The 15,940-nt window shown below is 43.9% G+C and overlaps 1 protein-coding gene and 1 long non-coding RNA gene across 14 annotated transcripts in view; one reads left to right on the top strand and one right to left on the bottom strand.

Moving 5' to 3' along the window:
* RALGAPA1 (Ral GTPase activating protein catalytic subunit alpha 1) overlaps nt 1-15,940 on the bottom strand; it is a 287,874-nt gene that overhangs the window by 134,134 nt on the left and 137,800 nt on the right. For all 13 annotated transcript variants that reach the window (XM_053285328.1, XM_053285342.1, XM_053285334.1 and 10 more), the window contains 3 exons: nt 13,834-14,027; nt 13,626-13,724; nt 13,374-13,529 (listed from right to left, as the gene is read on the bottom strand). In XM_053285328.1, coding sequence (XP_053141303.1) covers nt 13,374-13,529; nt 13,626-13,724; nt 13,834-14,027 — 449 coding nt within the window. The remainder of the gene's footprint in view (nt 1-13,373; nt 13,530-13,625; nt 13,725-13,833; nt 14,028-15,940) is intronic.
* On the top strand, nt 169-13,886 carry LOC128340387 (uncharacterized). The gene is made up of 3 exons (XR_008313673.1): nt 169-244; nt 7,721-7,802; nt 13,607-13,886. It is a non-coding gene; the product is annotated as an uncharacterized LOC128340387 (long non-coding RNA).

The raw sequence follows: 15,940 nt of genomic DNA, 5'->3' as shown, positions 1-15,940 counted from the left end.
CACCAACTCAATGACCGGAGGATTTGCTGCGGAATAACCAACCGTTTCTGGGTGCTGTCTACATTCAGACGGAAGGTGGATATGATCCATAACTGCAATTTTCTCATTTTCAGGCGCATATGTCGAACCATCATCTTGCAGGAGGTCATAAGGCCCAGGAGGCATTGAAACTGTCTTGCCCACTGTGCCAGACTGGGCTGGAACTGATTTACAAGATCTGCTATGGCCTTGAAACATTCTTGGGGTAGGTAGGCTCTTCCCATCTGGGTAGCCAGAACAGCCCTATGTAGGAGATCGATGTCACAGGCTTTAGATGAGATTTCTTCCAGTTGACCTCTATCCCAAGGTCCTGGAGAAGATGCAATAAGTACTGTATCAGAGAAAGTAACCCTTCTCTGTCTTTTGACACCAGGAGCCAGTCTAGGTATAGGTAAACTGCCAGCCCCTTGGTCCATGCACTTTGTGAAAATATGAGGGCCAGTGCAGAGGCCAAATGGCAGCACTTGATATTGGCAAATTGAGGTCCCCAACATAAATCTTAGATACTTTTGATACAAGGGCCTGGTCCCTATGTGAAAATAAGCATCCTTCAGGTCTAACTTTGCAAGTCACCACTCCTGATGCAGAAGTGGCAGGATGTCTTGCACTGTCGTCACCCGATACTTCTACACATGGAACGAACCTGTTCAGATTATCAGGTCCATTATTGGCCAAATTCCACCATCCCATTTGGGGATCTGAAAGTAGCAGGAGTAGAACCTTTCCCACCTCTGTGCCTGTTGCACCAGAACAATCAGGTTTTTTTGCTCAGCAGCTCCTGTACCTTCTTTTGTAGGGCAAGAGTCGCTTTCATAAAACGTAGACCTCTGAAAGTTGGTCATGCCTTGAACTCAATAGCACAGCCTGAAGAGACAATCTTTAACACCCATCTGTCTAGTGTTATGTGGTGCCATGCTTGGGCATGGCTAGCCAATCTAATGTTGTGGTTGGCTGAAGGTGTTGTTTCACCTGATAGATGTTGAAGGCAGTCATATTCAGCACTACGGTGTTGGGGAAGGCTGATGTTAGCTATGCATCCATTGTCGGCAAAAGGGAAGTGATTGTACCATGTCAGGATCCAACGTGTTCATTTCTTCAACACCAGGAGAGTCCTTGTCTTCAATCTTGAAAGTAACCAGCACTCGGCATCGAGGCGTTACAGTATCCATTAAAACTGGTGGGTTCAATGTCAAGGTCAACTGTCTTGCCTTCGGTGTCGATCTGGACTTCAACGGCATTACTGCTGAGGACAAAGAAACCGCTCTCAATATCGGTGCCAACTTAAACACCGAGGGAGATAGAGGCTTCAGCGTTGATCTCGATGCAGCAGACAGAGCTTGTGTCAATGTCGATGCTGCTACCACAAGTTACTTTGATGTCGATGCGTGGACATGGACGGCACTTGTCGATGTCAAAGATGGATCTTTCGACATCAACGCCGGTACCAAAGCTATTTGCTTCGGTGCTGATTGTCTCGATGTCGATGCGGTCAGAGTCGATGGTCTTAATATCAACACAAACAACTTCTTGTGACAAAGTCACAGAGTTGCTTTCGATGCTGATGATTTCTTTTTCTTCTTGGTGTGCTCTGATGCATCCGCCATTTTGTCTCCATGCAATTGGTGCCCTTGAGACTTAAATGTTGGCATTGAGGGTTAAGATTGGGTCGAAATTTCAGCCCTCGAGCCATCCTTATTAGAAGACAGATAAGTTCCCTCTTTAGACAGACCAGGGGAACTTAACACATTGTCGTAAAGTACAACCCTCAAACGAAGCTCCTGGTTGTGTTGCGTTTCCTTTGAAAAGGACTGGCAAACCTTACATGCGGAGGTGTTGTGGGCTTCCCCCAGACACAGCAAACGTAAGTCATGGCCGTCTTGTGAGGGTAACTTTGCTTTATATTTAGAGCAGCCTTTAAAAGTCTTTTTATCTGTTTTCTTTTCTAAACGTTTAGGGTCATCCATTGCCATTCTGTTTTCAAAACCAAAACTATCAGTCCAGTCTTTCAATTCAAATAGTCCATAACACAAAATACGTAGTCTAAAACAGTTCAAAGTTCAAAATAGTTGATAAAACAAAAATATTTTTTTGGTAGAACTCACTAAGATCAAGGAACCAAAAAGAGGAGCCGCAGTGTCTGATCACTATGGTAGTTGCAAAGGAACTGAAGTGCTGGTGCTTCCTCCTGCCTTAAATAGCCACCTGGTCATGTGTGGTGGGGCGCAAGCACCAAGAGCTGTGGTACTCCACACCAACAGGCTTCACCACAGGCACAGAATCCATTCTAATGGATTCAACGGATCACACACCAGATCAACAGGAGTTATTGGAATACAGGTTAGCACAGAATTTAGCAAACTGAGCATTAGTAATCACAAAGTCCTAATCTGTGACTAATCAGAGTCCAAATTTGCCCTAATCATCTTTAATACAGGAGATGATCTTTTTATTATGGGCCACTTATAATTTTGTAGGACTACATCAGCTAATGTTCTGCAGCTAAGATATTTGCCCTAAAAATTGAAAATAATCAACTGGCTCTTTCTCCAGATTCCCAAAACACTTAGAGGGCATAAGTTAACAAGAAGTCAGATTGCTGTGCATGTAAACCTTTAACATCATTGGTTGCAGAGGAGGGGAAATGGAGATGAACCAAATTCAGACATATATTTTCTCCTGAGGTTTTCTTCCAAATCAAATAGTACTTTATTGTGCAGATGTGCACAAAGTGTTTTGTTAACCTTGGGTGTGTGTTTGTCGAAGAATGGGCACTTTAAAAAGAGGAAGGCAGGTCTTACGTGCCCCTCCATGGCCCCTCCGCTGCCCCAGCGTGGTACTGTCGGGATTAAATGCTGTGCACGTGGCTGAAGGACTCCTCCCAGCAGTACGCAGGCGGCGTCAGCATGGAAATAGCATCTGAGCACATGTGGACGCCATCCTGAGTTGTCAGCAGCTTGAGTGGTCACTCAGGCAGTCCCAGTTCAGTCATAGAACATTGGATAGACTGCCTCACTTTGGAGGAACTGAATCTGAAATCACTGCAGTCAAAACATCATTAAAGTCCCATACAAATATTAGGTTTGAGGCAGCATCAATTAATTTATGAGTATGAAGATAGTTGAAAAACATTTTTTTTTTGGTTTGGCGCATAAAAATGTTCGATAGCTTAAAGATGTCCATTCAACCAATATAGTATATAAAAGTATATAAAATCTACTCTCATCTGGAACAGTTTCAGCAATCTGGAATTGTAGATATTTATGTAGGAGTATGGCCACACTTTGGGCTTTAAGAGATTCACCTGCCAAAAATGCTTGCCCCACCCAGGCTTTTTTAAAACTGAAGTGATCAGAGGATTTAATGTGAGTTACTTGAAGAATTGCAATGTATACTTTTTCTCCCTTCAAAAAACTGAGAACTTGCTTTCTTTTGGGGGGAGTGGATAGACCTTTAAAGTTCCAAATTTAAGGCAGACATCTTAGCTGTAGAACATTAGTTTTTGTAGTCCCACAAAATACCAATACTGTATATAAAGATTAATCATACTCCCATTGGACTGAGCACCCTGACCAAGACAGGATGCTCAAAGAGTAATGTCTCCCTCAGCAGGACACAATGAGTCTTTAATAGGCTTGTGCCCGAAACGTTTCGGAGGCCATTGTAAAGGCCTCCGAAACGTTTCGGGTGTAGGGGCTGTTTCGGTGTTTCGGTACCGGCGGGGGTAGAGCTTTAAGGGCGGGGGAGAGTGTACTCACCCCCCCGCCGCGTTTCCCCCGCTGGCGCTCTCCAAATTTAAAGCTCCTCGGGGCGGCAGCGTTCCTCCCTGCCGCCCCGTTCCCCCCGTCGGCCGGAAGTTGCGAGCGCGCGTGTGCCCGTTGTGCGTGCCCACCGTGTGCGCGCGCACACGACGGGCACACGCGCGCTCGCAACTTCCGGCCACTTCCGGCCAATGGGGGGAACGGGGCGGCAGGGAGGAACGCTGCTGCCCCGAGGGGCTTTAAATTTGGAGAGCACCGGTGGGGGAAACGCGGCGGGGGGGGGGTGAGTACATTCTCCCCCGCACTTAAACCTCTATCCCCGCCGTGCCGAAGATCTTCTGTGCACATCCCTAGTCTTTAACATTTGTTTCCCGTTAGACATATGTAGAGCATGGGCAAAAAATCAATAACTTTTTATTAAAAATAGAATAAAAAACATAGAAACCACCCTCCCCTCCCCAATCCATAAAGGAGCAAAGTGCTCAAGAATTGTGAGCTCTCAATTTAATTTACCAGGAGGACCAGGTATGAGAACTCTGCCAGACTGCATCACTCCCAAAGCACCTCCCAGATCAATATCAAGTTTGCAACAAAAGGCAAAAAGATCCAAAAAAGACAAAATGCAAATGTGGAGTCCAATTTCTCATAAAAACAGGTTGCTCACCTGGAACTGATGATCAGGAAGAGATCCATTGACATCCATAAGTATGGACTCTGCGCCTGTGCAGGGACCACGCGGTAGTCATGCCGCAGCTTGTTGAGGCGTCTAAGCCCCGCCCTCATGCCTACAGCGTGCTATTTAAAGGTGGGCTGGATGCCATGTTCCTCAGTTCTTGGACAACCGCTGTGGAGGACGACCATCTAGGTATGAAGATGAGTTCATCAATGTTGACGAAACAGGCAATGGGCTGCACACAAGTACACACATAGTGGAGCACTACTGCAGAGGGGTGGTTCAGGAGGGTCTTATGGATGTTGACGGATCTCTTAAAGATAATTAGTTACAGGTAAGCAACCTGTTTATCTGGATTGAGATCCGTCAAGATCCATAAGTATGGGTGTTTAGCAAGCTCCCAATGGAGGAGGGTGCAGTAGTGATTATTGTAACACCCTTTTTAGAACACTTCTCCTGAAGTTAGCCTCAGCAGCAGCATCTATGGCATAGTGCTTTATAAAGGGTAACTCTGTAGACCATGTAACTGCTTTGCAGATGTCCCAAAAGGATACCCCTGAGAGGTGTGCAGCCGAAGAAGTGTATGCCCGAGCGGAATGGGCCTTGATAGCTTCTTGGGGAGTCTTGCCTTGCAACTTGTAGGTGAGAAAGATGAGCCTGACCAACCAGTTGGACAATCCTTATCTTGAAATATAGGAACCCTTGGCTGCGCCTTTGTAGGCTATGAAAAGGTAGTTAGAAGACCTGAAGTCTTTAGTTCACACTAGATAGAACAAGAGAGCCCTGCACACATCCAGAGAGCACATGGAGCATTCAAGAGTTTTTGTGGGGTCTCTGAAGAATGTTGGCAGACAATGTCCTGATTCAGATGGAAGTTAGAGACTACCTTTGGCAAAAAGTTGTAATTCAGGCGCATCAAGACCTTATCCGGATAGAATCTCATATAGGAGAATCTACCCTCAGAGCTGTAAGTTCACTTACATGTCTTGCCGTTGTAATGGTGACCAAAAAGGCTGCCTTCAGGGAGACAAGTTTTATGGTTGCTGTAGCCATAGGCTCAAACGGAGCTTGAGTCAGTGATGAGGAGATGCTCCAGGATTCTCCAAGGAGATGCTCCAGCGTTCCACCGGGGCTCAAGTAGGTGGGTAGACATTTGAGAGTCCTTTCAGGAAAGCCTTACTTTCTGGATGTGAGAATAGAGTTTTGCCATCACATCCCGGGTGTTTTGACGAGAGGGCACTAAGTGAACTTTCAAAGATACGTTGGCCAAACCCTGAGTTTTCAGAGTGGCTAGGTAGAGGAGTACATCCCGGACAGATGCCCGTCTTTGCAGGAAGCCACGGGACCTAGCATAGGTAGGTACTCAGGATACTTCTGAGTACCAGTTGCAGGGGAGTGACAGCAGGAGAGAGGGCATGCCCTCAACTCCTGCTTGTGGCTTCCGGCGGCATCTAGTGGGCCACGGTGCGAAACAGGATGCTGGACAAGATGGGTCTTGGGCCTGATCCAGCAGGGCTGTTCTTATGTTCTTATAGGCTTTGAATCTCAGCCACTTCCCCAAATAGTTAGGCTTGGAGGAGGCTTTTCTCTGGTTTAGCAGAATGTGATTCAGAACCCTATTTGCCAAGCGGTCAGACGGAGAGTTGGGACTTCCGGGTGGAGGACATGTCCGTCATCTTGGGACAGGAGGTCCAGCACTCGAGGGAGATGATGATAACAATTTTCCGACAGTCTGAGAAACTGTGGAAACCAAGGTTGCTTTGGCAACCACGGTGTCACGAGGATGCAAGATGTTGGTGTGGCTAGGAGGCGAGCTACCACTTGGCTGATTACTGGTTTAGGAGGAAACATGTAGGGTGTTTCCTGAGACCAGTCCAGCTGGGAAGCATCTCCTAGCAATTATTGGTCATGTCCAGCCCTTGAGCAGAAGCAGGTGCACTTCATGTTTGAGGAGGTCGTGAACAGGTCTATGGATGGATGCATCCAGCGATCAAAGAGGGGAGCTATGTACTCCGTCTTGAGCTTCCATTCATGTTGACAGTCCTGTAGAACACTCGACTGAGGTCATCTGCTAGGACATTCTCCAGGCCCTTGATGTGGATGGCTACTGGAGAGACATGATGCCGGATATACCAGTGCCATAGCTGAACATTTAGGGCACACAAGGTGTGAGATAGAGTCCCACCCTGGCAGTTGATGTAGGCTTGGGCTGTTGTGTTGTCCAGTTGTATCTGGACAACCTTGTCCTGTATCAGAGGTAAGAAGGCCTGTAGTGCCTGAAAAACAGCCAGAAATTCCAGGAAGTTGATATGCAACTGGGCCTGGTGCAGGGACCATTTCCATTGAATCTGGTGGTCCTTGCAATGGGTGCCCCACCCCAGTAGGGACACATCCATTCTTAGCCAAATTGCTGGAGATTGTATCTGGAACAGGATTCCATCCAGGAGATTCCTGCGGTCTGACCACCATGATAGTGATCATAGAACTTGAGGTGGCAGTACTAGACATTTCCGTTGGCTGTCTGTGTTGGGATGGAAAACCGACAGAAACCATAGTTGCAGTTTTCACATTTTCAAACGTGCATAATGTATCACTGCAATGCAGGAAGCCATAAGACCTAGCAGGCGTTGTATTGATTGGGCTGATTGTAGAGGATGTTGTTGGAAGAGTTGTACCAGATCTCGGATGCAGTTGTATCTTTCTTCCAGTAATGCTCTTTGGGTAGTTGAGTCCAACACTGTCCCTATATAGGTGGTGATGTGCACCAGTTCCAGATGGGACTTCACAGTGTAAGTAGAGGTCGAAGCTGGAGAAGTGAAAGTCTTAGCTGTGAATTTGGAGTTTTTGAGCTGTTTCATAGTGGCATCTGTAGATTCACTGAAAAGACTGGTGCCATCAAAAGCCAGACCCTCGATCTTCTCTTTCATGTCTGTCTGGAGATTAGTAGATCTCAGCCAGGCATGCCTGCGCAAGGTCACAGCAGCAGTCAGAGAGCGGGATTCGGACTTTGCGAGGTGCTTTGCAATGCTTAACTGCTGCCTCATCAGGTCAGCAGACTTTTCAAGAGTTTTTTGGAACCTTCTCTTAAAGTCCTCAGGGGATAAGCTATCCAGGTCACCCTGCAGAGATTTCCAGAGGCCATGATTGTACTTGGCCATACAGGCTGAATAATTTGCCACTTTAATTGATAAGCACGAAGTGGAGTAAATTTTTCTCCCCAACAAGTCCAACTTTCTCCCTTCTTTTTCAGATAGAGCTGTGTGGCATCTCCCCGATTTGGAGGAAGCAGCGCAATCGACCACAAGAGAATTAGTTGCTGGATGTTTCAATAGGTAAGTATTATCCTTTTCTTGGATACGGTATAAGCTCTCCAGTCTCTTAGAAGTGGGAGTGGATGTGTGGAGTACTTTCCAGGCACACTTTGCTGCCCTGGTTATTACTAGTAGCACAGGCAAGGCCACGGGTTGGGTAGACTGTGCCTTGACCATAAAGTTGTATACCGGGTCGTCTATAGTGGGCAACTCTGACTTCAGGTCCAAACCTAGCGCCTCTGCTATGGCACGTGCATTCTTGTGATAGGCTTTCATCTCTTCCTTTGGAGAAACTTAAGTAGGTGGGGGCATGTCAGTGGGGGGATCCACTAAGCTATCCACATCATCCTGGTCTGATTCAAAATCGGAGGAACCGTAGTGCTCAGAAGTAGATCCAGTTGGGGAAGAAGGGACACATGTTTGTGTCTCAAAGGTGGTGTGCCATGAAGGAGACAGAGCTCCTGCCTGGGTGCCTATGGAGAGCAAAAAAAGTGGTGTAGTTTGAGTAATTTGATGCACTGTAAGCAGAAGGTGGGTTTGTGAGGCCTTGGAAGCAGAGGAAGCCTGATTTCCGGTGGTTGTTTGAGCCAAGGTAGACACTGACAGAGAGGATGCAATCGGGGTATAAGGTCTCCAGGGTCTCGTTGGCTCATAGTTATACGGTGCACCCGGGGAGCAGGTGCCCATAACAGCCACAGACGTGTTGGTGGTCGAGGAGGGCGCATGTGTGAAGCCATAGGTGTGCCAAGTCATAGGGTTACGCAAGTGTTCAACAGACAGGGCAGACATTAGAGGAGGTGGTGGAGTGGAGGTGGTTTGGACTTCAGCATCCATGGGAAGGCAACCTGGAAGGTTGAAGTGGACGGAGTACTCAAGGAAGAGTCCAGTATGGAGAGTAGAGTGTGTGCCGTGGATGGGTCGAGGGCAACATTAATATTCACATCCACCTCGTCGTCATCGATGTTGAAAGTCGGTAATGGCGGTTGGCATAGAGGGGAAACTTGCGTTGACATCAAAATTACAGGAGTATGTAGAGTAGACATCAGAGGGATAGTCTGTTGGACCACTGGTGTCAATGGGGCAGACTAAGAGACCGGTGTCGGTGCTGGAGATAAAGAATATGCCCTCGCTATCGAGTTTGTCGGTGTCGGACAGATGGTGCATAGCTGTTGGACTGCTGTTGACGCCAAAGGAGCGACATCGAGAGAGGGTTTCGACGTCAAAGACGCAGCTGGTGTCGATGAACCACATATGATCTCAGAACATGACGGAGTACGTTCACAATATCAGATCGATAGTCTTCTGCCTTTTTTGCTGAGGCATCGAGGAAATCTCAGTAATATGGCGTTTTGCTGATTTCGAGGTTCCCAGTGTCGAGGCGGCTTTTCAGGAATGATACCTGCCAATTGTCAACGTCGAAGGCTTGGCCATCTTCTATGTCGAGGGATAAGATCTTGATGTTGAGGTCGACATCGTAGGCTTATGTAGGGTCGAGGTGGGAGTTTTCAACTTGTGATGAGTCGACGTCGATGCAGGTGTCAAAGATTATTTCAACAATTTCGGCCGATGTAGAGTCGACATCGTTGCTGGTGCCGAGGCTGACTTCGGCAGCGTTTTCGATATCAAAGCAGGCGGGCGTGGCTCGCCAGGTGTCAAAGGGCTCAAGACTTCATCGTAAATAGCAGCACGAAGATGAAGTGCCCTATTCTTTTGAGTCTGTTTGGAGAACGACAAACAAATTTTACAGGACACATAGTGCTCCTCACCCAAGCAGATAAGGCATAAATTGTGGAGGTCCTTGGAGGAGAGTTTGGCTTTACTGCCCTCACACCTCTTAAAGGACTTTTTCTCCTCAGCCATTGTGCGACGCGAAGAAGGGTGGTCAGGTCCATTCCGAGGTCAAGAGCCAGTCATTGTTCATCAGCCAAGCCAAATCAAAAACAGTCCAAGTGCATACACTAAATATCCGTCTTTAAAGAAAAGAAAAGAAAGAAATCCGATGAACTCACTGAGGAACCTATCCGACGATAGGAGCAGCAGATCGAAGTCCAAATGCAACGGCAGTTGGAAAATAACTGAGGAACATGGCATCCAACCTGCCTTTAATTAGCATGCTGTAGATGTGGGGGCAGGGCTTAGACGCCTTGACAAGCTGCAGCATGGCTACTGTGTGGTCCCTACGCAGGCACAGAGCCCATACTTATGGATCTTGACTGATCTCGATCCAGATCTTATTTAACAGACAGGCAACTGAAACCTCATCCTTGCAAACAAAAAAGGCCAACATGCAACAACGGAACTGTCAGCTGCACCTTCATCAAAAAACCAAAGAGCTGCTGTGCACTCCACAGTAGGAAAAATTCTCACAGCAAGCTAAAAACTTTATTAAAATAGCAAACAAGCCTATTAGAAGATTATTCTCTGTAGTCTAGAGTCAAGTGATGCATTTTAAAACCAAATTTGTATCTTCAAAAAATTTAATGGTTTCACCAAGCACACACAAAAGAAATGGCAGAAAATTTGAAAAAGGAAGCAAGGCTTTTATTCTTCACCATTTTCCTGGCCAATTTTTTTGCACCCATCAATGATCTTATTGGTGAAGTCCTGAAACAATTTTATTGGGGTATAATCAGCACCCCATGTCAAATCCCACAATTCCTTAGCCCTACACAATAGATCTTCCTGAACAGGGTAGCGATGGAGCTTAAAAATGATTGCTCTAGGAGGATGACCAGGTGCAGGAGTTGGGCCTATTGCTTTATGGATATATGTTTAATTTGAAAGTCACAGTCCTCTGGCAAATACGGGGCTTTAATGAATAGGGTTTAAAAAATAATAATAATTAAAAACAGAATTAAAACAGATCACACCCTTCCATTCGTTCTGGAATTCCAATTAATCATAAGTTACACCTAGGATTCCTACTTTAAAGATCAATGAGTTTATCATGCAACCTGGACAGTTCTAGCTTCATTGCACAAAGATTTGTTTGATGCTCTTTCGTTAGATCTTCCACATCACTGATGCAATTTTCAGCAGTTTCAAGCCTCTCATGTACTCCCATCCTCACTCATTACCTCAATGTCTTGGAGGATGGCTTTTTGACCATCTTTAAGATCAGACAAGAGGGCAATAATAGTCTGAGGGCCCTATGAATCTGTAGTCAAAGGAGTGGCTGCCATTGTAATTTGATCTGCAGCCCTCAAGGTACTTCCCGTACATTGGCCTTTTTCTTTTTTCTCTAATTTAGAGGATGTCAGTTTTGCATAACAATCAGGCACATTGTGAATTAACTTGCAAATGTGGTGAAAAATGGTCTCCTTGCTGTAACAGGACTGAGATAATTGAGGGGGGGGGGGCACTCCAGGACAAGATACTAGACAGAAGCTGCCTTTTGTCCCAGAGATTCCACTGGAAGTCTCCCTAGCTCTTTCTAGGGGTGGAGATAAGCTCTGCAGTTGTACCAGACTCTGAAAGTCCAGTGTAACTATGGGGACAATCCTTGCCTCCCTCTTAGGTTCCAGACTTGGAGCTAGGGAGAGAAGCTGGAGATTTTGAACCTGTTCCTGACCTTGAACTGTGTCTTTGCACAAGCATCCGCCAATTTTTGTTTTAATTACCAAGCCAGCCCAAAATTGTGGAATCCTGTTTAGAAGTATTCCCTTGTAGAGATATGGCCACATTCTTTAAAAATATTTCATTCATGAAACTTGTTCAAAAATAGTAGGATCTAAGATGGGATTTTTGGGATTCATGTTTATGGAATAACCTTTAAGTAAATTGTACACTGTAAAACAATATTTTCATATGTGTACATGATGAAAATATATCCAGAATATATACCATGGATGCAAAATGTTTAGTCAGAAATGCCTCCAATGTAGAACTAGGATTAGAACACAAGAGATGTAAAAATAGTCAAAAGCAGTAATAAATAAATAATAATAATAACAATATAAAAACTAAGCGGGTAGGGATGTGCAAGTTGACTTGAGGACAAGCCAAACCTGCTGATCTTTTTTTTTTAAGGCGGACTTACCGCTATTGCAGGGCTTTGGGGGGTACTGCTGCAGCCATGGGGAGGGGATGGTGGTCTGCTGATGTTCCCTCTTCCCCCACCAGTCATGACCCGGCCATGGAGTTGGCCAGTGTGCATACACTGCAGCCTCCAAAAGAGAGGCCAAAACCCACCCCAATAGGACCAAAAATTACCAGGGGGAGGGGGAACATCAGGAGACTCCCCCCTCCATGGCTGCACCCCACAAAGGTAGTAAGTCCATTTTTTTGGTCACACACACACACACACACACACACACACACACACACACACACACACACTCCCCCCCCACCCAGTTCCCCCTGCAAGCTGGGCCTGAACCAGTTTGGACTAGAGTCGGACCGGGCCTGGCTTTAGCGTACACAGAACTGGACCAGACCCGATTCAGTTCCATTCCAGTTCCACTTGAACCGAACTCGGTTTTCCGGTTTTGTGCATACCACTATAAGAGGATCATTCTAAAGCATAAAAATAAGCTTGTGCTACAAAAATGTATTAGTCTTTAAGGTGCCATTAGACTCTTTGTTGTTTTTGCTGCTACAGACTAACACAGCTACTGCTCCAGAACTTCTAAAATATAATCTCTAACCCTCTAAGTAAAAAGAAGATGAAATTTGAACAGGATTACTGGAACTAATGTCTCATTATTTGCCAATGAACCTTAGATTTCTGGGAAGGAATCTTATTCAGCAGTATGACAGGTTCTTGGCAATTATGCTAAAAAGTCATTGCCTTACCAGAACTGTTATAAATGGGCAATTAGATTGTTTTTCGAGGAGTAGAAACTACATATGAGGCAAAACGTTATACACCAATACTCTGAATCAAACTGCATTAGACTGCCTACAATGCTTCCATAACAATTATAACAAAGACCCTGAGCCAGTTCTCACAAACAACTGAATAAGGTGGTAAGCCAATGTCTGGACTGTACCACTTTAAACTTCAGACTCGCATCACACATTGAACAAACGACAACCCTCTAAACAACAAAAATGTTATCCTCACAGAAAAAGAGATGTTAAGAAGAAGTGCTCTAGATTAACTTTATCACTAACATCTAATCTTCGTTATGCAGCAATTTTAATTTTAATATGGATGATATAAGCCCTATCTGATGTATATATGTAAATTATGCCATTTTATTTTCATGTTTTTCTAAAGGGTTTTGATATGGCCAGCTAACTAATCAATAAACTTATTCATTCATTCATTCATTCTAACAGGTCTAGTCAGCACTGCATGAGAACTGACTACAAATCCTAGAACATTTCCTAGAATCTTCAACACATAGAAGTTTCTAAAATCCACATGGAAAGTGTTCTCTGAAAGTAGAAAGAAACTGCCAGCCTAAACCAATATATCCAAATTATGTCAGGTTTAGTTTAACTTCTCCCAAATAAGATAATTTAGCATACCTTTTAAGATATTCAAATAACTTTCTGCATATAATGTTCTTTCCTTCTTGATATCTAAAAATGAGCTTTACAATGTTTTAGCTGGAATACTTGGAGAAAGCAGGGAAAATGCCTCACCTGATCAACATGAAGTAGTCCACAGTGCATTATATTGTAGAAATGAGTTAAGAAATCCCTGTTTGGAGAAACATCTTGTCTTCGCTTCATTGTATTACAGATGAGCTTATAAGCATGTAATTTGCCCTGTTTGTATTTATCACTCAACATGGTTGCCTAATATTAAAGGAGGAAACCAGAAATGAATATTAGCATTGTTGTGCAATATCACAGTCTTAATTTGTTTCTTACAGAATGATTTACTATATTTACCTTGAAAAGCCATGGAGTCAGAATTCTCAGTGGAGGAATTAAAACTGGCGGAGGAGGTGATGTCATGTTATCCGTTGAAATGCCAAGATTATCTCTAATCTGGAATTATTTAGAAACATGTATGAGGAGATATCTACTGTTTCAATTCAACCTCAAAACTGCAGTCTTTTCAAGCAGAATTAATGAGAAGATTTAATTCATCAAATACCTTAGCAAGATTCTGCCATAGTTCACAAAGGTAATCAAAAACTTGGGCGTGTATTTCAGGGTCCATAATGGAATTGACATCTCCTAAAATCCCTAGCATTCGTCTCCACATTACAGTAGCTACATCTGCATGCCATCCTGTGAGAGTTCCTCCTGCCATCACACTACAACATTCAGATGGAAAATCACTAGTTTCTGTAACATGAGGGGAGAAAGCAAAATCAGGCCTACAGTTTTTCAGAAACAAAAGTTTATTTTAAAAATAAAAGTGATATATATGCTAAAAATTAATTTCTAGAAATAACTTCTTATATTACATTTGCAAAATGTTGAACCAACAGACTACGATTCATATGGGCAAAATGCCACAGGGCAGCACTCCATGCAGATAACACATCTGCGCATCCCTGTGTCCTATGTAACGGCTTACATGTGGTGCTAGGTCTGAGCATGGGCTCAACAGCACGCTATATATAAAGGGTTCACAGTTAGTGGATGGGAGTTTTTCTTATGGTAAGTTCCCATTCTTTGAAGGGTATGGTTTTTCCCTGTGGAAAGCTCGTCATCCTGGACTGGGCTAAAATGTTGGCTCCAATAGATGTAACAACTTCCCAGGCTTCCCAAACCAGCCTGTCTCATGAACTAGAATAGCAGGATCTCTCATAAGGTCTGCCGGGTTCCTAGTTCATTTTCCTCCCTTTTTATTTATTTATTTATCATATTTGTTTTCTACCTGATATGTACATCTCTAGGCAGTATACAAAATTTAAAATATTTACAAATCAACACAGATTAAAATGCACTAGACACAATAAAAATAGCGTACAACAGTTATTAAAACAAACTATTAAAAATATTTGCCATTACTGGGAATTCACAAAGGTTCTCCTCTCAAACATATACACACATTCCTCTCCACTAGACACAGAAGTTCAATACAGATCTCCCTACACCCCACTTCTGGGAGTGGGAGGCTTGAATCAATCGCTGCTCCTGGCAAGTGGGTCATCAATGAATTGAGAGTCACAAAAGCCGCTCATGAAACAGGGCTGATCCAGGGAAGCTGGGGAGCCCCTCCTCCTGGTGGAGTCAGAACTTGGATCTTAACATCAGTCCAAGGGGAGAAGCTTCACAAAGGAGTGAGGCTGCCCTCTAGATCCCAAAGGGAAACTTCTGAATTAGCCCTTAACGTGCACCATCTTACAAGACATTGGATGAATTCCTTTTGGCATATAATTATCAAATATGGTTTCATGTTTTTATTTTGGGCAAAACAGCCTAAGCCCATACTATATAGGAAAGGCTAATGGACTAGTGTTAAGGACAGTCAGATTTTAAAAATGATTCATAACCATAAAAATGGTTATGCCATCCACAAATCTGACCTATTGTAGCGAGAAAGATAAAGAGACTGCACTTGTCATATATATTAATTGAGGGAGATGAGGCAAACTCAAATTTATTGGCTATTATAAACAAACATAGTAAGATATATGAAACTCAGGTACAGGGTTATATTATTTCTTACGATTACATCCTACCCTTCTTCCAAGGAGCTCAAGTTGGCATACAATATGCTTTATGTCTTACTTTTTTCAGTACAACTGCCTGATCTGTGCATAAGCAGCAGAGATACTTGTTCTTTTATTCAACATCATCCTACAAACACACCCTCATCCCAACATGGAAATTAGCCACTGTATAGAGAAAAAGTAGAATGTCAAGTGGCATAAATATTTATTTTAAACTGAACTGTATATATGTTTTAAAGGTTTGTTTTTAAATTGTTGGTTGTTTTATTTGATTGTGAACTGCCTTGAGACCTTTGTTATAGGTGTTATAAACATATTAAATTCATAAAGATGCATCTGGGTTATGAAGGCAATTTGTGCTTTCCTAACAAGACATTCCATCTGGTCAGAAGGATGAGGACTTTATGAACCAGATAGAAAAAATAACAGTGATGACAGAAAAATAATAGAAAATATTTTAATTAAGGAAGAGTTTCTGGTAGCAGGAAACAACTGTAGTCCTGCTACCTGTGCCACATCACAATTTGCAACAAGGTAGCAACAGCAGCACCTAACCCCAGAAGATGCATTGCTGGG

The sequence above is a fragment of the Hemicordylus capensis genome, chromosome 1 (genome assembly GCF_027244095.1).
Source record: "Hemicordylus capensis ecotype Gifberg chromosome 1, rHemCap1.1.pri, whole genome shotgun sequence".
Taxonomy (NCBI): domain Eukaryota; kingdom Metazoa; phylum Chordata; class Lepidosauria; order Squamata; family Cordylidae; genus Hemicordylus; species Hemicordylus capensis.
This window is presented reverse-complemented; position numbering and strand designations above follow the sequence as displayed.